The sequence below is a fragment of the Pelobates fuscus genome, chromosome 3 (genome assembly GCF_036172605.1).
Source record: "Pelobates fuscus isolate aPelFus1 chromosome 3, aPelFus1.pri, whole genome shotgun sequence".
In the NCBI taxonomy this organism is placed as follows: domain Eukaryota; kingdom Metazoa; phylum Chordata; class Amphibia; order Anura; family Pelobatidae; genus Pelobates; species Pelobates fuscus.
This window is the reverse complement of record NC_086319.1, coordinates 231,411,833-231,429,773: the sequence shown is the minus strand read 5'-3', so window position 1 is coordinate 231,429,773 and position 17,941 is coordinate 231,411,833. Positions and strand designations below refer to the sequence as shown.

General features: G+C 38.7%; 1 protein-coding gene across 1 annotated transcript in view; it reads left to right on the top strand.

Moving 5' to 3' along the window:
* Nucleotides 1–17,941, top strand: part of SEMA3D (semaphorin 3D) — a 159,050-nt gene that overhangs the window by 117,326 nt on the left and 23,783 nt on the right. The window contains exons 9-11 of the mRNA XM_063448193.1: nucleotides 6,592–6,706; nucleotides 8,954–9,023; nucleotides 10,263–10,407. Of these exons, the coding sequence (XP_063304263.1) occupies nucleotides 6,592–6,706; nucleotides 8,954–9,023; nucleotides 10,263–10,407 (330 nt within the window). The remainder of the gene's footprint in view (nucleotides 1–6,591; nucleotides 6,707–8,953; nucleotides 9,024–10,262; nucleotides 10,408–17,941) is intronic.

Genomic DNA, 17,941 nt, shown 5'->3' with positions numbered 1-17,941 from the left:
AGCATACAATCCCATTCCCCCAAAGACCGAGACGACACATCGCTTTGAGGGTTAAGCAAGACTGTGTACTGGGACACCCAGTCTGGCTTTTATTACAACCAAGTACATACAGGACTCTCCCAGGGGGAGGATGAATTTAACCAATCACATGGATGTACCTCCCACACATTTCCTCCCCTTAGATTAGCACTTAACATAATTATACCGTACACCTTTTTCCCCAATTCCTGGATGTACCCCAAATACATAGGCTACACCTCCAAAACAGGTATCCCCTGATAGCCCTTATTCAGGGGGACAACATATCCAAGAATCAGGACATTCGGATGAATGGTTCGGGAGATATGAAGTTCCAAAGATTTGACCGACCGCATGGGTAAAGTATCCGAAAACAGTTCCATGCATTTTGGCCCTGCGGTCGGTCACAAACAAGGGAATGAAAACAGGCGAATTGCCTGTGTTATAGAGCCTGGAGAGGGTTTGAATGAATTCCCTTGTTTGTGGGGTTCTTTCTACCGAACGGCGGGTCATTCGGTAGTTTCCATACGAATTTCTGGAAGTATGGAGGTCTCAGCGGTGTTTGCCTAGTCAAGTGTCCGATTTTAGTTCCAGACACTCGACGGCAAAACACCGCTGTTCGGTAGTTTAAGATGGCCGCCGCCACGTGGTTGTTTCCTGAATGGCGGCCACCCAGAGGACACAGAACACATTACACTGATTGCCAATTACCCGTTTGCAACATTGTTGCAAACGGTAATTGGAGGCACACTTAATCCTGGGTGGTCTGGTTGTTCGGTAGTTTCCTCAATACAATGAATGGAGTGATTCTACCGAACAATCAGATGAAGGCTGCATATATATATATATAACCCAGGTTAACTGCATACATAAATACATATACAATATACAGGCAGTACAATAGGATATGCTTCACAGTCTTAAAGGGACAGTAGTCCCAAAATGTCCATTGCTGATTTTAAAGGGCCAGTAGCAGCAATATAAATTAGTACATGCCCAAATATAGTCTTTAAAGTGCAATATGTCCAGGGGCCATAGTCAGCGGGCAGGAGGCTAGCAGCCAGGCCTCTCCAGTTCACAGTGGCGAAGCTGGTTTCGCCACATTTCTCCCCTTGGCCAATTAGACTAACAGGGTACCTGACTTTCTGCCGGTCAGTGCCCTGGTTAGTCCAGCAACCCACCCACAAAACAGAAATAACAGAGCAGCCCACCCACACTAACCGGTTACTACATCTGGGTGAGGAAGGATTTTGTCCAAGTTCTGGTGTTTCACCACTGCTGGGTGGGAGACGGGTAGGCTGCCTTGGTGGGTTGCTGAGGGGGCAGAGACCAGCGGTACTCTGTCCTGTTGCCAGCACTACCACGGGAGTAGTCTGGTGGGCGTCTGGTTGCTGGAGACTGGCTGTCTCCCCGTTAGGTGCGCAGCTCGACTGCCGGAGGGGGAGACCGACTGTCTCCCCTTTGGATCCATCACACTGAGGCTGGGGAACAGGACCGACCGTCCCTATCCCTTGTGCTGTAAGTGCAGAGACTACGGTCCCATCTGCACAGTTGTGGGGCTTAACATCTCCCCTTGGTGAGTTAGGCTGCCGCTGGAGAGAGGGTGTAACAAGCTCCTCTCTCTGGACGGTAAACTGCCGCTGGGGAGGGGGGTTAGCAGGCTCCTCTCCCTGCCACTCTCTCTGCTGGTGGAAAGGGGGACCAGCTGTCTCCCCTTTCATTCTCTTGTCCGGCTGCTGGGGTGCGAGACTGACTGTCTCTGCTCCCTGCAGGACACACTGCCGCTGGGGAGGATGGACGACACCATCAGCTCCCTGGGGCACACACTGCCGCTGGGGAGGGAGGACGCTGCTCTCCTCTCCCTTCGCTTCACACTGCCGTCTTGGCATCTCACTTTGCTGCTGGGGGGCAGGAACAACAACCTCTGCCCCCTGTAACTCAGCCTGCCGCTGGGGAGGAAGGACTGCACCTTCGGCTCCTTTGGACACACACGGCTGCTGGGGAGGATGGACGACACCATCAGCTCCCTGGGGCACACATTGCCGCTGGGGAGGGAGGACGCTGCTCTCCTCTCCCTTCCCTTCACACTGCCTTCTTGGCATCTCACTTTGCTGCTGGGGGGCAGGAACAACAACCTCTGCCCCCTGTAACTCAGCCTGCCGCTGGGGAGGAAGGACGACACCTTCATCTCCCTGGGGTTGCTCACAGGACCAGTCTAGGAACTCTGCTACCTCGGGTACTGCTGGTTGCTGTTGGGCGGGAGGGCCGGTTGTCTCTTCCCAGGCCTCATTGATGAGTCGCAGGTAATCCCCCTCCAGGTTCCATTCCTGGTTAACTAAATATCGTAGGTCTGCCTCGAGGTCAATAGCGCCAAAGAGACCCAGCATGTTCTCTCGGATGCCGTACAGGTCCCAAAAACGATAGTCGGTATCTTCCCCAAAGTCCTCGTCACCACTATTATCCCAAAATAGACCGGGGCCAGTGTAATCTCCGCCTTCTGGGAACTCATACTCTGCCATCCTGGGGACACACTGAGCCGCGTACCACTGTAGCGCCTGGTATGCGTCGTCGAGCACCAGTTCTGCGTATACTAGAATCTCGAGTCTAGTCACCCACTTTTCTGTGGTCTGATTTCTCAGGAGGGGCATCCGCTCTGCCATTCTAGCCAGAATTCGCTGCCTTCTGCTGCGGCGCTGATCCCCTCGTGAATACTGTACTTCCTCTAGGGCTTCGTCCCACAATTCGGCTCTGACAGTCTCTCTGTACATCAACATGTCCTCTTCTGACATTGCTCTAGGCCTCCGGAGTACGGAACCGTACAATCTATCCTGCAACTTCTCCTCCATTTTCTGAGTTCCTTTGTAGATAGGGTCGCTGTACGGATACTAGCGTTGCCCTCAATTTGTAATCCAGAAATGGTGTTGTCTGTAGCTGTCCCTCTGGTTGTAGGAACGATCCCGCCGCTTGCCACCAATTGTAACGGACCGTTTCACTTACAAGAGGATAAAACCCAGTTTAGGCGATAATCCCCTTTCCAGATGCACAGGCAGCTACTGCAAACACCATTCTCTCGACTGGAACCACACGAACACTGGAACAGCTGAACAAGAAAAGCAGACATCGGCTTACACTCTTGGCAGTCAGCATACAATCCCATTCCCCCAAAGACCGAGACGACACATCGCTTTGAGGGTTAAGCAAGACTGTGTACTGGGACACCCAGTCTGGCTTTTATTACAACCAAGTACATACAGGACACTCCCAGGGGGAGGATGAATTTAACCAATCACATGGATGTACCTCCCACACATTTCCTCCCCTTAGATTAGCACTTAACATAATTATACCGTACACCTTTTTCCCCAATTCCTGGATGTACCCCAAATACATAGGCTACACCTCCAAAACAGGTATCCCCTGATAGCCCTTATTCAGGGGGACAACATATCCAAGAATCAGGACATTCGGATGAATGGTTCGGGAGATATGAAGTTCCAAAGATTTGACCGACCGCATGGGTAAAGTATCCGAAAACAGTTCCATGCATTTTGGCCCTGCGGTCGGTCACAAACAAGGGAATGAAAACAGGCGAATTGCCTGTGTTATAGAGCCTGGAGAGGGTTTGAATGAATTCCCTTGTTTGTGGGGTTCTTTCTACCGAACGGCGGGTCATTCGGTAGTTTCCATACGAATTTCTGGAAGTATGGAGGTCTCAGCGGTGTTTGCCTAGTCAAGTGTCCGATTTTAGTTCCAGACACTCGACGGCAAAACACCGCTGTTCGGTAGTTTAAGATGGCCGCCGCCACGTGGTTGTTTCCTGAATGGCGGCCACCCAGAGGACACAGAACACATTACACTGATTGCCAATTACCCGTTTGCAACATTGTTGCAAACGGTAATTGGAGGCACACTTAATCCTGGGTGGTCTGGTTGTTCGGTAGTTTCCTCAATACAATGAATGGAGTGATTCTACCGAACAATCAGATGAAGGCTGCATATATATATATATAACCCAGGTTAACTGCATACATAAATACATATACAATATACAGGCAGTACAATAGGATATGCTTCACAGTCTTAAAGGGACAGTAGTCCCAAAATGTCCATTGCTGATTTTAAAGGGCCAGTAGCAGCAATATAAATTAGTACATGCCCAAATATAGTCTTTAAAGTGCAATATGTCCAGGGGCCATAGTCAGCGGGCAGGAGGCTAGCAGCCAGGCCTCTCCAGTTCACAGTGGCGAAGCTGGTTTCGCCACACTCAGTACATAAAGCTGTAAAAAAATACTTTTTAAACCATCAGGTTTGGCGCCAAAAACAGCAAATTAGCCGGCTGTGATGTAACTTCTGGTTTCGCCGGCTGGGTGCGGCCAGCCATCTTGGTACCCTGAAAGGTGTACATGATCATATCCGGTTTCCGGCGGAACAATGATGCAGTTCTGGTTCCGCCTTTTGGACATGGTGCCCATCTTGGTGTACCCAGGAGTACATCGCATCACTTCTGGTTTCGGACAAAAATCACTCTGTCAGCCATACACTGGCTGCTTTGAGCTCTTTTCATCATTATCTCATTTAGGCTTCTGTAGCTTCCGCCGGAAATGGCGCGGCGACCATCTTGGTCCTCCCTAAGACTGTATATCTCCAGTGGTCAGTCATATTGGGACTCCAAAGGGAGCTACCAACTAAGCTCCAAGGGATATGAATAGAAAATACTCTTAAGACATAAATTAAATTAGAAAAACAAAATTCAAATTTCCAATTTCAGCAACCTCTTACATTAAATTACATTATTAAAGAGCAAAAAAGTATTTTAATTCTTCCTACTTGTCATAATATATGGAACAGCAATTACATGAATGAAGCCCTAATATGTTGGATTTAGTTCCTGATTCAGAGTGCCATTCCCGGCACCTGAAAAAAAGTTGATATAAACAAGAATAGTTTTTTGGGGGATTAGGGAAAATAAGTAACTTAGTTTCCATGATGGACAATAGGTCTACCCAATCATGTGGACTGGATCTTCTGTCCATATAAAAATTTAGCAAAAATATGATTGATGGCTAGGAGATAGCCACTAGATGTTGATTTTATACATACATTAAGTGACCAAAAGAGAGGAAAAAAAGGAGGAGCAAGACAACAATTATACTTAGGATTCTTCTAGACACTTTTACATCACTGCTTAGGAAGACAGACTAGAAGTGATCCTGTGTGTTTGCTGTGCCTGTGTTGGAGAGATAACCTGTGGTCATTGATTCTCATGGACAGCTGTAACCAATCTCATAACAACAAAACAGCTGTCCATAAGTGGTTCACTGGCATTGCACCTTTTCCTGAGTTCTGTTTCAAAGCTGTTATATGCAGCAGACACATACTCCCAGGAATCCATGTATAAAGTGAAATTATGAGCCAAAAATGTGGTTCTTTGTTGAGCTCATTTGCATACACCTACCCAGAATCCCTTGCAGTAGTGAGAGAACAGTTAAAGTGAGATTTCTGTGGTAAAAGCAAGTCTTATGGCCTGTCTGGTATGTGTGTATTTGTAATTAACATTGCATTAACTATCCACTTACTTCAGATGGAGGGGGTTTTCATCCACACTTTTTCCCCTACCTCAACTTATTTGGTATGTACTTTACAAGTAACGCCAAGCCTCCATAGCAAGCCAGTAACCTATCTCATGCTGATGAGTTGAAATATCAATGAAACAGCTGTCCATGAGTGGTTCACTGGCATTGCACCTTTTCCTGAGTTGTGTTTCAAAGCTGTTGTATGCAGCAGACACATACTCCCAGGAATCCATGTATAAAGTGGAATTATGAGGCAAAAATGTGGTTCTTTGTTGAGCGCATTTGTATACACCTACCCAAAATCCCTTGCAGTAGTGAGAGAACTGTTAAAGTGAGATTTCTGTGGTAAAAGCAAGTCGTATAGCTTGCCTGGTGTGTGTATTTGTGTTTAACATTGCATTATATACATATAATCGGGACTAAGCAATTAAAAATCCTGTTTACAAAATAAAAAAAAAAAAGAAATGCCATTGGTATGATACATAAAAAAGTAAATGATCATATCTTAAGAATTCAGTATGCATATATATATAAAACTGTCAGTTAACTTTTGATAGTTAAATCTTGCGAAGAATGTTATGTATACGCATATATAAAACTGTCATTTTTAATTCAAGGCAGGTGGCCATATATGTTATTTATCATTTGAGATAAAAATCCTGTTTTTATTCAGTTAAAATAAAATAATGGGAAGTGTCTTCATTTGAACTTGCATAGTTTTGCTCTGTCTTATTATTTTATTTATATCATTTATAACTTTAGCTATTATATGGGTTAAAAAATTGCTACCATATTGTCACTATAGCATGTGCAGGCAAGTGTCACTTTAACCCCTTAAGGACACATGACGTGTCTGACACGTCATGATTCCCTTTTATTCCAGAAGTTTGGTCCTTAAGGGGTTAAACATAGTAATTAGTTTAAGATTTTTTGTAGTACTAATAATTACAATTATATGTTTCAAACTGTACTGAAATTTTATAAACATGCTTTATTGCAGAATGACATTGGAGGACAGCGCAGTCTAATTAATAAGTGGACAACATTTCTTAAAGCTCGATTGGTGTGTTCAATCCCTGGACCAGATGGAGGAGACACGTATTTTGATGAACTGCGTAAGTTGATTGCAATCTCTCCCCTCCCTTCCTTTTACTAAGTTACGAAGTAGGTATTAAAAATGCTGGATACCCTCAAGTTAATTTGTCAGCAGTAACTGCAATATATATATATATATATATATATATATATATATATATATATATATATATATATATATATATATATTGCTTGAGGAAGCTGTAGCAATGATATGTTGTCATTTGAACATTTTATTACTGGCTTAAAATAGATTTTATATTATTTTAAAGTTAGTAAATCAAACATCAAATGTTCCAGAAGGTTATAATTTATACACAAATATTTTAGGCATTTAGAACTAAAGGCATGTTTTTTTAAGCCATCTGTCTAGAGACTTCCGCAAAGAGAGGTAAAGAGACACATAGCACTATAATACGTTTAAAAAGATGCATTTGTGTATATTTTTTAATGAAACACCGAAGAACACTAAATTGACAAAACAATGCTGTATTATATAGGCAAAACAATGATTAATTGAGCTTATTTTCTTAAACCTCACCTATAGCTGAAAGTTAGGCTACATTAATTACAGCTTTAACCACAAGAAGCACTCTGGAATTTCTGTGGATGGGCTTGCCTCTCTCTAATTTAAAATATCCGTCTTTTTTGATGTAGCTATTACAATTAAAGGGACACTGTATGGGACTTTAAAAACTTCATCTAATTGAAGTTGTTATAGTGCCTGCAGTCCTGACCTCCCCTCCCCCTGTCCTACCCCCAAAATCCCAATATTAAACTGATTAGAAGGCTTGGAAGTGCGGTTTCAAGTCACCTATCCAAGCTCTCTGGGTTAGAATCTTACTTACTGAACTTTATACCGTTACATAATGTGCGCATGCACAGTGCCGTCACAGTTGGCCATAGTGAATCATTAAATACAATGATTCTCTATGGAGGAATCATAGGCTCATTGCAGCACATGCCACTCATGCACCTACACTCCTCAGTGCACCTCTATGAGGGACATTGAGGAGGCCTATCATCCTGGATGAGGATGCAACCTGAGGAAGATGGTTGTGGCAGCATTGAGGGAGATTTGACACTGGATAAAAGGTGAGTTATTTATTATTAATATATATTTTTTGTACAGATGGGGGTAAAATGATTATGGGCACTAGTAAATATATGTACTCCAAACTCTAACGTATTCCTTTAAAGGACCACTCTAGTGCCAGGAAAACATACTCGTTTTCCTGGCACTAGAGTGCCCTGAGGGTGCCCGGCTCTGGAAAGGGGAAAGGGGTTAAAACTTACCTTTTTCCAGCGGTGGGCAGAGAGCTCTCCTCCTCCGATCCTCCTCTTCTCCTCCCCGTCGGCTGAATGCGCACGCGCGGCAAGAGCTGCGCGCGCATTCAGCCGGTCACATAGGAAAGCATTCATAATGCTTTCCTATGGACGCTTGCGTGCTCTCACTGTGATTTTCACAGTGAGAATCACGCAAGCGCCTCTAGCGGCTGTCAATGAGACAGCCACTAGAGGAAATAGGGGAAGGCTTAACCCATTCACAAACATAGCAGTGAAAAAATGGGTTAACCGTAGAAGGACCTGGCACCCAGACACTTCATTAAGCTGAAGTGGTCTGGGTGCCTAGAGTGGTCCTTTAAATAAATGTAATGTAGACAGTAAGTTAGCATAGTAGCACTATTCACTCTCTGTCTTTTCAGAGACATTATACTTATTTTATTCTCAAAATAGTTCAGCTACACATTTATGTCAGCCAGTTAACTAGTTTGCAATATGTGTCATTGGTAGTGTACTATGTATCAGGGCTGAAGTGTACATTAAAGTATGTGAACGGCTGTATAATTAATGTAGGCTAGGTTACAAGTGACCCTTCTTCCCTAGGACAAACATATGCTTCAAATTGTTTTATCTTTTGGCATCACTAGCACACTGGGAAAGGATGGGAGGAGCACACATGGTTTCCTTATCTATCTATATGAATGTGTCCCATATCACGCTACAAAAGAGTGACACGTCTGCTAGATTTATAAGAAATTGTGCAGAACATGCTAAAATCAATCCAATACATTCAATTGTATTTTAAATATATAACATAAAGAAGAAAATTTACAGATGAAACGTATTGAACAATTTATACTTACAACAGACTTGATGTTTAGAAGATACAACTATATTTAGACAAGAAATGTAAGGGCAGTACTGAGAATGGATGTTCATTGATAACTTTTCTAATTCCACAAATTTTCTGTAACATTTTACAGAGGATGTGTTTCTGCTGCCATCAAAAGATGAAAGAAACCCAGTAGTTTATGGAATCTTCACTACTACAAGGTATTTTTTTTTTAACTATGGTCTGAAACAAAGAGAATATAAAGGTGTGCCTGTGAGACATGTCACACCATTGTACATAAGCATAAATTATTGCAGTACACAGGAAGAGTCCAAAAAAAAAAAAACATTAACAAAAAGCAACTTCAGCTTTATGAACTGGCTTTAGTGTATGATGAAGAGTAGACCATGCCCCTGCAGCCTCACTGCTCAATCCTCTGCTATTTAAAATTTGAATCATTTTGTTTATGCAGCCATTGAGATCTAAGTTTTTTTCTCTAATCAATTGTTGTAGTATATCAATTTTAGGTATTGTTGTAAACGCATTGTTGTTCTCACCCTAAAACTCAGTTATGACACACACACACACACATAATGTCTACAATGTATTTACAAAATATAAACACAATTTATTTCAATGCAATATTTATTATTCCATGAATTTGAATGCAATATTTATTTAGTAATTTCCAGACTTACCTTTCCAAAAAAAATAAATAAAAAAAAATCATATTAAATCATTCTCACTCTTATGTGGGTTCTTTAACAGTCACATTTTGTATCCCCTTTGAACACAAGAAAATCTGTGTCATTATGTGACAATTTCCAAAATAGTCTAATACATAAATTATCTACAATTTATTTACATGAAATAAATGGTAACCAGACTACAAAAATAATTGCAAGGTAGCTTTTAGTTAATGGTAATAGCTGCCTCATATTATTTCACCTGACCTTTGAATAATAAAAATAATTACTGTCTTGGGGCCTCAAATCCCCAGATGCGTTAGCCAAAATCTTTACATGATGTCACCAAAAACCTTACTAAGTCAACATGTGCAGTGGAATAAGTTGGCAAAAAGAAATGACACTGCGGTACAACACAACATTTCTTGTCCATGTTTCCTTCTTTATAACATTAGTTAGTAACATAATTGAGTTATTACTGCATGTTGTTTTAGTCTGAATCTTGACAAGGCTAAACCGCATACAGAAACAAAGATTTCTTTAGTTGTGTTTATGAGATGGAATTTCCATTTGTTTTTTATGAGAAATGGTTTTCCTTTTATTTTTAAATAGAAACAGTGGACATTATTTATTAACCATATTGCCACTGAACTCCCACATCGACTACTGATTTTTTTCAATGCCAAACCAGTACATGCAAAGCTGGGCATGGTAGTACATTTTTCACATTTAAAATGTCTGTATCAACATCTGGAACTTGTTTTTTTTTTCTAGTTCTATATTCAAAGCATCTGCAGTATGTGTATATAGTATGGCTGATATCAGAGGTGTATTCAATGGACCATATGCCCATAAAGAAAGTCCAGATCACAGATGGGTACAATACGATGGAAGAATTCCATACCCACGTCCTGGTACAGTATGTATCATTAAATGTTTGGAATATTCCTGTTCCTACGTGAATGTGTTGTATTCCATGGTATCTTCTAACCTCGTGCACATGATTGTCATTTTGACCTTATATTTGGAATTTACTTTAATTTCTCATTTTAATGAATAAGCCTGACAGATTCAACATTTTAACTTCTTCCTAAAAGTAGAAACTCGTCAATAATCACTTGTTTGTGATTTATATGTCATACCAAATTTAGATTGAAACAGTTCTATTTGTATTAATCCTTACTGGTTACATACCATAGAAATGGATTTTGAAATTCACACTAAAGGATGCCGATATAAAATAGTTTTTCCAACTGTTTGGTTTAAGAATTGCATCATTACAGAAATAAACTATCTCTGAGCTGTTGATAATTGGCATACGTGATATGTGGTGTAACTTCATTATTAACTTAAGGGGAACCTATCACTTTTCATGAATTGACAAATAATAAAATATTAAAAATCACTTATGACCTGTGTTGACCTTTTTCATGCGATGATCCATTTTCTTTTACATGTGTTTTAACGATTTAGCAAATGACATCATAATCTAATTCAGTCCAGGCACAGCCAGAGCACAGAGTGCATCGCAAGAAGAAAAGCAGAAACATTGTTTCTGTCTCCTTACCCCCGTTTACTATGTTCAAAAATAGAAAAGGGCAGATCCTATTACAATTATTGATTGTAATATGGAGATATTTAACTCCAGAGTTGAGCACTGTGGCCTTTGCCATTTAAATTTCCTTAGCAGACTTTACAATGACATATTTTTAAAAAATAAAGGAAACAAACATAAAATAAAAAATTCAGGGAAGTAACAGTTCCACTCTAAGTCTGATACAATATAATATTAGCATTTAATCAAGTAAGTTATCATTGGTTTATTTTGAGTAAACCGCTGATCAAGCCTTCAGAAACAATAATGAGAAACTATTTTAAATATGTTTTTTTTTATTTTCTTAAAGCCTCAATGTTTGCCTATTGTGAGTGTTTTAGGAGATAAAAAGCAGATTTTATACAGTGACTGACCAACCCACACAGGGCAATTAATAAGTGTGATACATGGTTAAATCAGCATTATTCTTTGTATAATAAATATATTTGTATGCATAACTCTTATTTTTCTAAAAAAGTTGACTTGACCTCTATTTTGTTAAATATTTCCTTTGTGTATATCCGGTATGTCTGTTTGCATATCTGATGTTCGTAGGTACCAAACCCATACATTGACCCTCATTTAAGAGTTTTGTATAATCATTTTTTCCAATACTTTAATATTTTTAGCTAAACTTTGAAAATTATTTATTATTTTGAAAACTATTTTGATATTGTATTAGTGTGATATTTTTTCATTCATTAATAATGTTTTAGTTACAATATTTTTGTTGATATTTTAATATTTTAAAATCATTTTAAAAGCTTATACAGAAATGATCCAATTGAGGTCATTGCTAGCAATCAGCATTAAAACATTGTACCACAAGTACAGAAATCTAGCAGCTAACATATAGAGGAAATATAAAAAAAAATGTAAGCAGAAACAGAGCTAATAACAATGAACTACACTAGTCCACTTGTTATATATTAAAATAGAAATAAAAAAAAACACTGTGAGGGGATTTCAAATGGAGAGGAGGAAATGAAAAAGGAGAGCATGGGTAAACTGAAAATGAAAAAGTGAAACATAATTCATTGATGACATCATTGATGACGGCGTATTTTTTAATATAGTTGTTTTAATTATTTTTTGTTGTTGTTGCATATGGAAGTTTTACAAATATTGTTATTTTCTTACCTGTGGCTGTCTCTCTCCTGCTTGTAGGTCACTGTAGATGACAGAGGATATTTATACATTTGTCTGTCTTAAAATGCTAGTGAAGGAACCCTCATTTTGGATTCTGAGGTTTAAACATATGTATATGCATCCACACTAAAAAACATATTTATAGCTATTACTTCTATACCAATAACTTCTATACCAATATAACTGTGGCATAGTGGTTAAATGGTCACTCTGGGTAGTTCTATGTAGTTGTTACATGTTCAGCTCTGGGTACCTTTACCTGCTTTTAGTAAAATAATCTTAGAAGCAGAGTTTCCTGTTCCTGTTCCCCCCTCCAGCTGTATTAATAATGCAGAATCAGTTCATGTGCTTTAGCATGTCTAGCAATTGGGGATTAGCCTAGCTCACTTATGATTAAAATGACTCCAGACCCCTTAACCCCTTAAGGACAAATGACATGTGTGACATGTCATGATTCCCTTTTATTCCAGAAGTTTGGTCCTTAAGGAGTTAACACTTTAGCTTGCTGAAAATCTTTATGTGTGAAGAGCGTGTCCTATTATTTTCATTTTGCAAAAAGTGTAGAATTCAATAGAAATTGACACTTTTGATAGAATAGAAATTTATGCTAAATTGACCTGTTTACATTCCCCTGGCTTTCAAGCAAATAACAGGTCTGGTTACTTCCTGGTTTGGTTAGCTCATTGGCCTAACTCAAGAGGCAGCAATTGCCCAGAGCATCTGCCTTGCAAAGACTTTTCTTTGAACTGTATTGGGAAGTCTGTAATTGGACAGCCACAGAGGATCTTGGCTGGGAAACAGGGGAGGGTTTGCAAAGGCAGAAAATAAGAAAATGAAGGTTTTTTCCAAGCTGGTTTTAGATATACCCCAATTAAATAATGCATAATTAAATGCATGCAAGTTTTAATTTGGTGTATATTTGCTAAACAGTGATTTTTATTGGTTTTGTATTTTAGCAGTGGAGTGTCCCTTTAAGCTAATTAGATTTTATATACACAGCAATAAGATTAGCAGGTAAATGGTTAATACATGGGTGTTTGTGTTCTCAAAAATTCAAGACTCTTTCATTCTTGGTATCACTTTTCACTTACAGTGGCTTTAATAATGTGCCGAAATTTGAGGTATTGCCAGTCTGCATTTCAATGCTTAGCTTTAGGAAAGTTGAACTTGGCAATGGAAACACAGGGTTGCCTGTATTTCTTAATGAATTGCTATGGGAACATTTCAGATCTCGTTTTTCTCAGTTACTGTATATGGGAGTTCTTCCAAGTATAATTGTCTTTGTTTTATTTTTAAGTGGCTACATTTTATTGCCTGATATTAACGGATTTTTAATTTTCCTTTTAATTCCTCTATACAATAATTCTTAACAAAAACGTTCAAGATAGCGGTTTTCAGGAAGATACCAACAAAATATTACATTTGAACAAAATGTATTTATGGAACAGTGTCACAGTGCTAAATGTAACCTAACCCTAGAGCAGAGTTAATCATAAGGTGAACTTAGGAGGCCTCCTAGGCCTGAGGGATTTGCCAGGTCCGTAGACCATGGGGCCAAAACCAGTATACTTCCTAGCACCCTGTGTGATCTTAATCCTTCTCTACTTAACTCACACAGAGCATCTTCATTCAAGTACATATGTATCTATCTATCACAATATGTGTAATACACATAGCTGATAATATATACATAATAGGTTTATAATTTAGCTGATAATATATAAACGAAAAGCTGTCAGATACAAATATAGTCCGATACAAATATAGTAGAGCATGAGTCTGACACATGAGAAATGCAGGAAATAGAAGTCAACAATATCTGGAGCAGATAATGTTCTACGGGGTATTTTCAACCTGAATCTCTTTAGAAATGTCACCAGGCATAAAACTAGTGTTTAGTCAAAATTAAGTATCTCTTTTTTTCTGTTAGCTGGATAAGTTATTACAAACAGGCCTTGGAACAGAAATGGATATAGAATGCAGATCAATGTATTTACTGCTAAAAGGTGGAAGGATGGAGAGAGGGGGTGGGTAAAGCAGACTTCTGTTGCATACAACAATAATTTAAAATACGGATATCTATACATACATGAAATATTTGTGAATTACAGTCACGGAAAATAACAATAGCACAAGTACAGAAAAGTACAGTGGTAAACTACATGTAAAGACAGCAACATTGTTATAGTAAAAATTGTAAAATTGCGACAAAGGATAGAATGAAGTGGAACGTCATCCAAACTTTAGTCAATACCTGAAAGATGCTTAGAGATTTGTAAATGAATAATTTTTTTGTTAGCTGGATAGATGATTGCAAGCAAGCCCATAGCATGCTCTTTGAATGATGGAAACTGACATTCTCCTAGAACCAGTGAGATGCAGCTTCTTCTAATTACTGTTGTTGCTCTTGCTGTTCTTGTTTCTCCCATGAGCTTAATTTGGTCAACCTATACCTGCACTCAGATGCACAGAGACATTTTAAGGGATTCGCTATTATTAATTTGCACCAAACAGAGGGCTGTAACGTGCCTGGTCCTCCTTATATATGCAGATGGAATGCATATTATCAAAATGTACTTTGTAGACTTTGACTACCTCTCCATACAGATCATATTGTGTTTTGTAGAGATCACAGTAAAATTGTAATTGGTGATGTTAAAAAGGGACATAATTGCAGACTTTAGATATACTTCATGTCTCTAACACACATATTATTTAACATGTCATTGTTATGGTATCACATACCTTCCAACTGTCCCTATTTAAGAGGGTCAGTCTCTATGTTGGGCGTAAATCCCTGTGTACTTCTTTTCTATCCTAATATCTATCTTTTCTAGGAGCTCAATATTGTTTGCTAACCGTGATGTGTATTTCAACTACAATAGATGGGTTAAGAAATCCGTTTGTGTAAATAATTAAAAAAATATTTTTCTTAATTCCGTTTTTATTTTATACATTGTTATTAGTAAGTCATCTCTAATTTCTTAGAACTGCCTTGTCCCTGGCAATACCTGCACTCACACTCCAAAAATAAAAGGTGTCCCTTGTCCATTTGAAATATTCGTAGGTATGATATAATGGGTTGTATCCAATCCAATTAGTTTAGGCAATGCATGATGCAACATAATTTAGTAGTGTTCAATTTAGGTGCTACTTACATTTTAATGTGTCAGCTCAGGACTGCTAAACTGAGACCAGCTACTACAATATATCAGTAAGTAGACAGATATTTTCAGTTTAATCAAGAAAGACAATTCCATTGTTGGTAAGCTTTCTTTGAATTCCTGGCCTGATATTAAAAGATCCTAGAACCGACAGGTGAACCATACTTCACATCTGGTGGCACTGCATACTAATAAGGGGTTTCTGGGACATGGTACTCCCTCTCATAAAGCAGATTAGTGGACTCCCTCTCCCTATGGAGCCTCCAGCTGTTTTTTTTTACTACACACTATTATACCAATCCATGCTCTGCAATGCTCCAGCCTCCCATTTATGCTGATTGCAGCTAAATCGCTCATCCCCCTACACTGGAGGTCTCCACATACCCCTACCTTGGGGAAATGGAGGCACAAGGTGGAGGACATAAGACGTATGGAGGAACTCACAGCCTTTAGCCTTAAACAAGTTTCACGCCCAGAGATGGAACACCTGGGTATCCCATTATGCAAACGGTACATAAACATTCCCCAACCCCCCCTACCTTGTACCTGCTAGAGATAACCTTGCTATGCGGGTGACAAACTAGTAAATGCCAAAGTAAATTTATTATGTATTACCAAATGTGATATGATAATGTCGTAATGACGTTAATCCCCCCTTTTATATGGGTATTGCCACATTGACACAATCCCTGCTATGAAACTATGATGTATTGTGATTGTCTTGTTTTTCAACATTTCTGTAAGATGCACTTTACCCTATAAAACTTAAAAAATAATTAAAAGATTCTAGAACATTTATGGAAAACATCCCCTACCAAATTATCACCATATGTTTATAGTTGTTTATTAACCATGAATATAAATTACTTGTAAATATAAAATATTTTTTTTTAGGAAGAATCTATCAATATATCTCTACATGGCTTATTTTTCATCGTTAGGTCAGCTGGTTAACATTTTCTTCAAACATGTAGGCAGCCACACATTTGTTTATTTGAATTAATGTATTTAAATCTATAGAATGACTCTAATTATAGTTAAACATTGATCACAATCCAATGCTCCTCCAGTTACTTATTTTCTTTCCATTTAATCCTCCATATACACATAAACATTCAATCAAATTACAAGTACAATAAATTACAGAGTTTCATTTTTTTGATCATTTGTTACGAGCACAGGAAAAGTTAGGAAAATAATTTTCTCCTGTCAGTATACATATACAATATACTTTGGTTTCCTCAATGATTTGACAAAATGAGTTACAAATGACATGTCCCTCAGATGACCCACAGGTTAAAAGGGAACACTTAGTATATGCATGTCTTCAATTTACAAGTATAGTTGTTGAAATTCCTGATTTATTACAAGAATACAATGGAATGTCATAGTGATTAATTTAGAATATCAATACATTTTTTAGTCTAACATCTCCACAAGATTTTATTGGCAAATCCAAAATGAAAATCGATCGGTAATAGATATTGCACACGCGGAATTATATGCTGGGATATGTTTTGCTTCTGCAGTTTGTTTTTAATACTATTGAATAAGGTTTACATTAGATCATGTTTGTTTTCACCCTCCTTAGAAACTATAGCATAAGTGTATCCCACTAAAATAAGCAATCTACCAACAGTGGAGATCAGTCAAGGCATTGATAGTGAATGGGAATGTCAAAAATGTATATATGCATGTCGCTGCTGTCAAGCTTGTTTTCAGAATACCAACAACCATGTGCACGCGCAGAACTTGGTCAAAATAAACACACAACATTATTTTATCTTTTGCATGCATGCATGACCTTTTTTATCTCATGCTTGCATATGTAACTTGCCTATAGTTTTTATTTTTCCCTAGCATCCTAGAGTAGAAGTATATAGAAAACATATCCTAGTGTGGCAGGACATGAGTCCAAATCATAACTGTCACATTATAGGGAATGGATGGTGAGATGGTAGAACATGCATTTAAATGCATGATATTAATACCAGAACCAGCATTATTGGGATATACAAAGTCATGGTGAGAAGACTTAAATAAAATACAGTAACAGATAGGGAATGCTTGTGAAGTTGGCAAAAATGAATGCAACTAAAATGTTGCACTCATGAGTGCTAGAATCCACGTGCTCGATGCTAGTAACCAGCAGTACTTTACTTTTACATATACCAAAGATGGTCAGCACTCACGGGTCTCATTCTTAGAAGAATAAAACACAACATGAGTGCTGAACATCTTTGGGATATTTGTATTTGTATATTTGCAAAACTAAAGTTTTGAACAGGGAGAAAATCGCATAATAAATATGAGGTCAAACCTATAAAATGCACTAACTAGCATAGAGCTAGGTAGAGGTAAAATATGTAATTTTATTCTGAAGAGAAGATTTGCATCTTTACCACTTTATGGCATTTTATATCTATTGTCATTGGTCTTTAATCCCTTAAGGACACATGACATGTGACATGTCATGATTCCCTTTTATTCCAGAAGTTTGGTCCTTAAGGGGTTAAAAGGTTACTGCTACGTAACCCCCTTCTTTT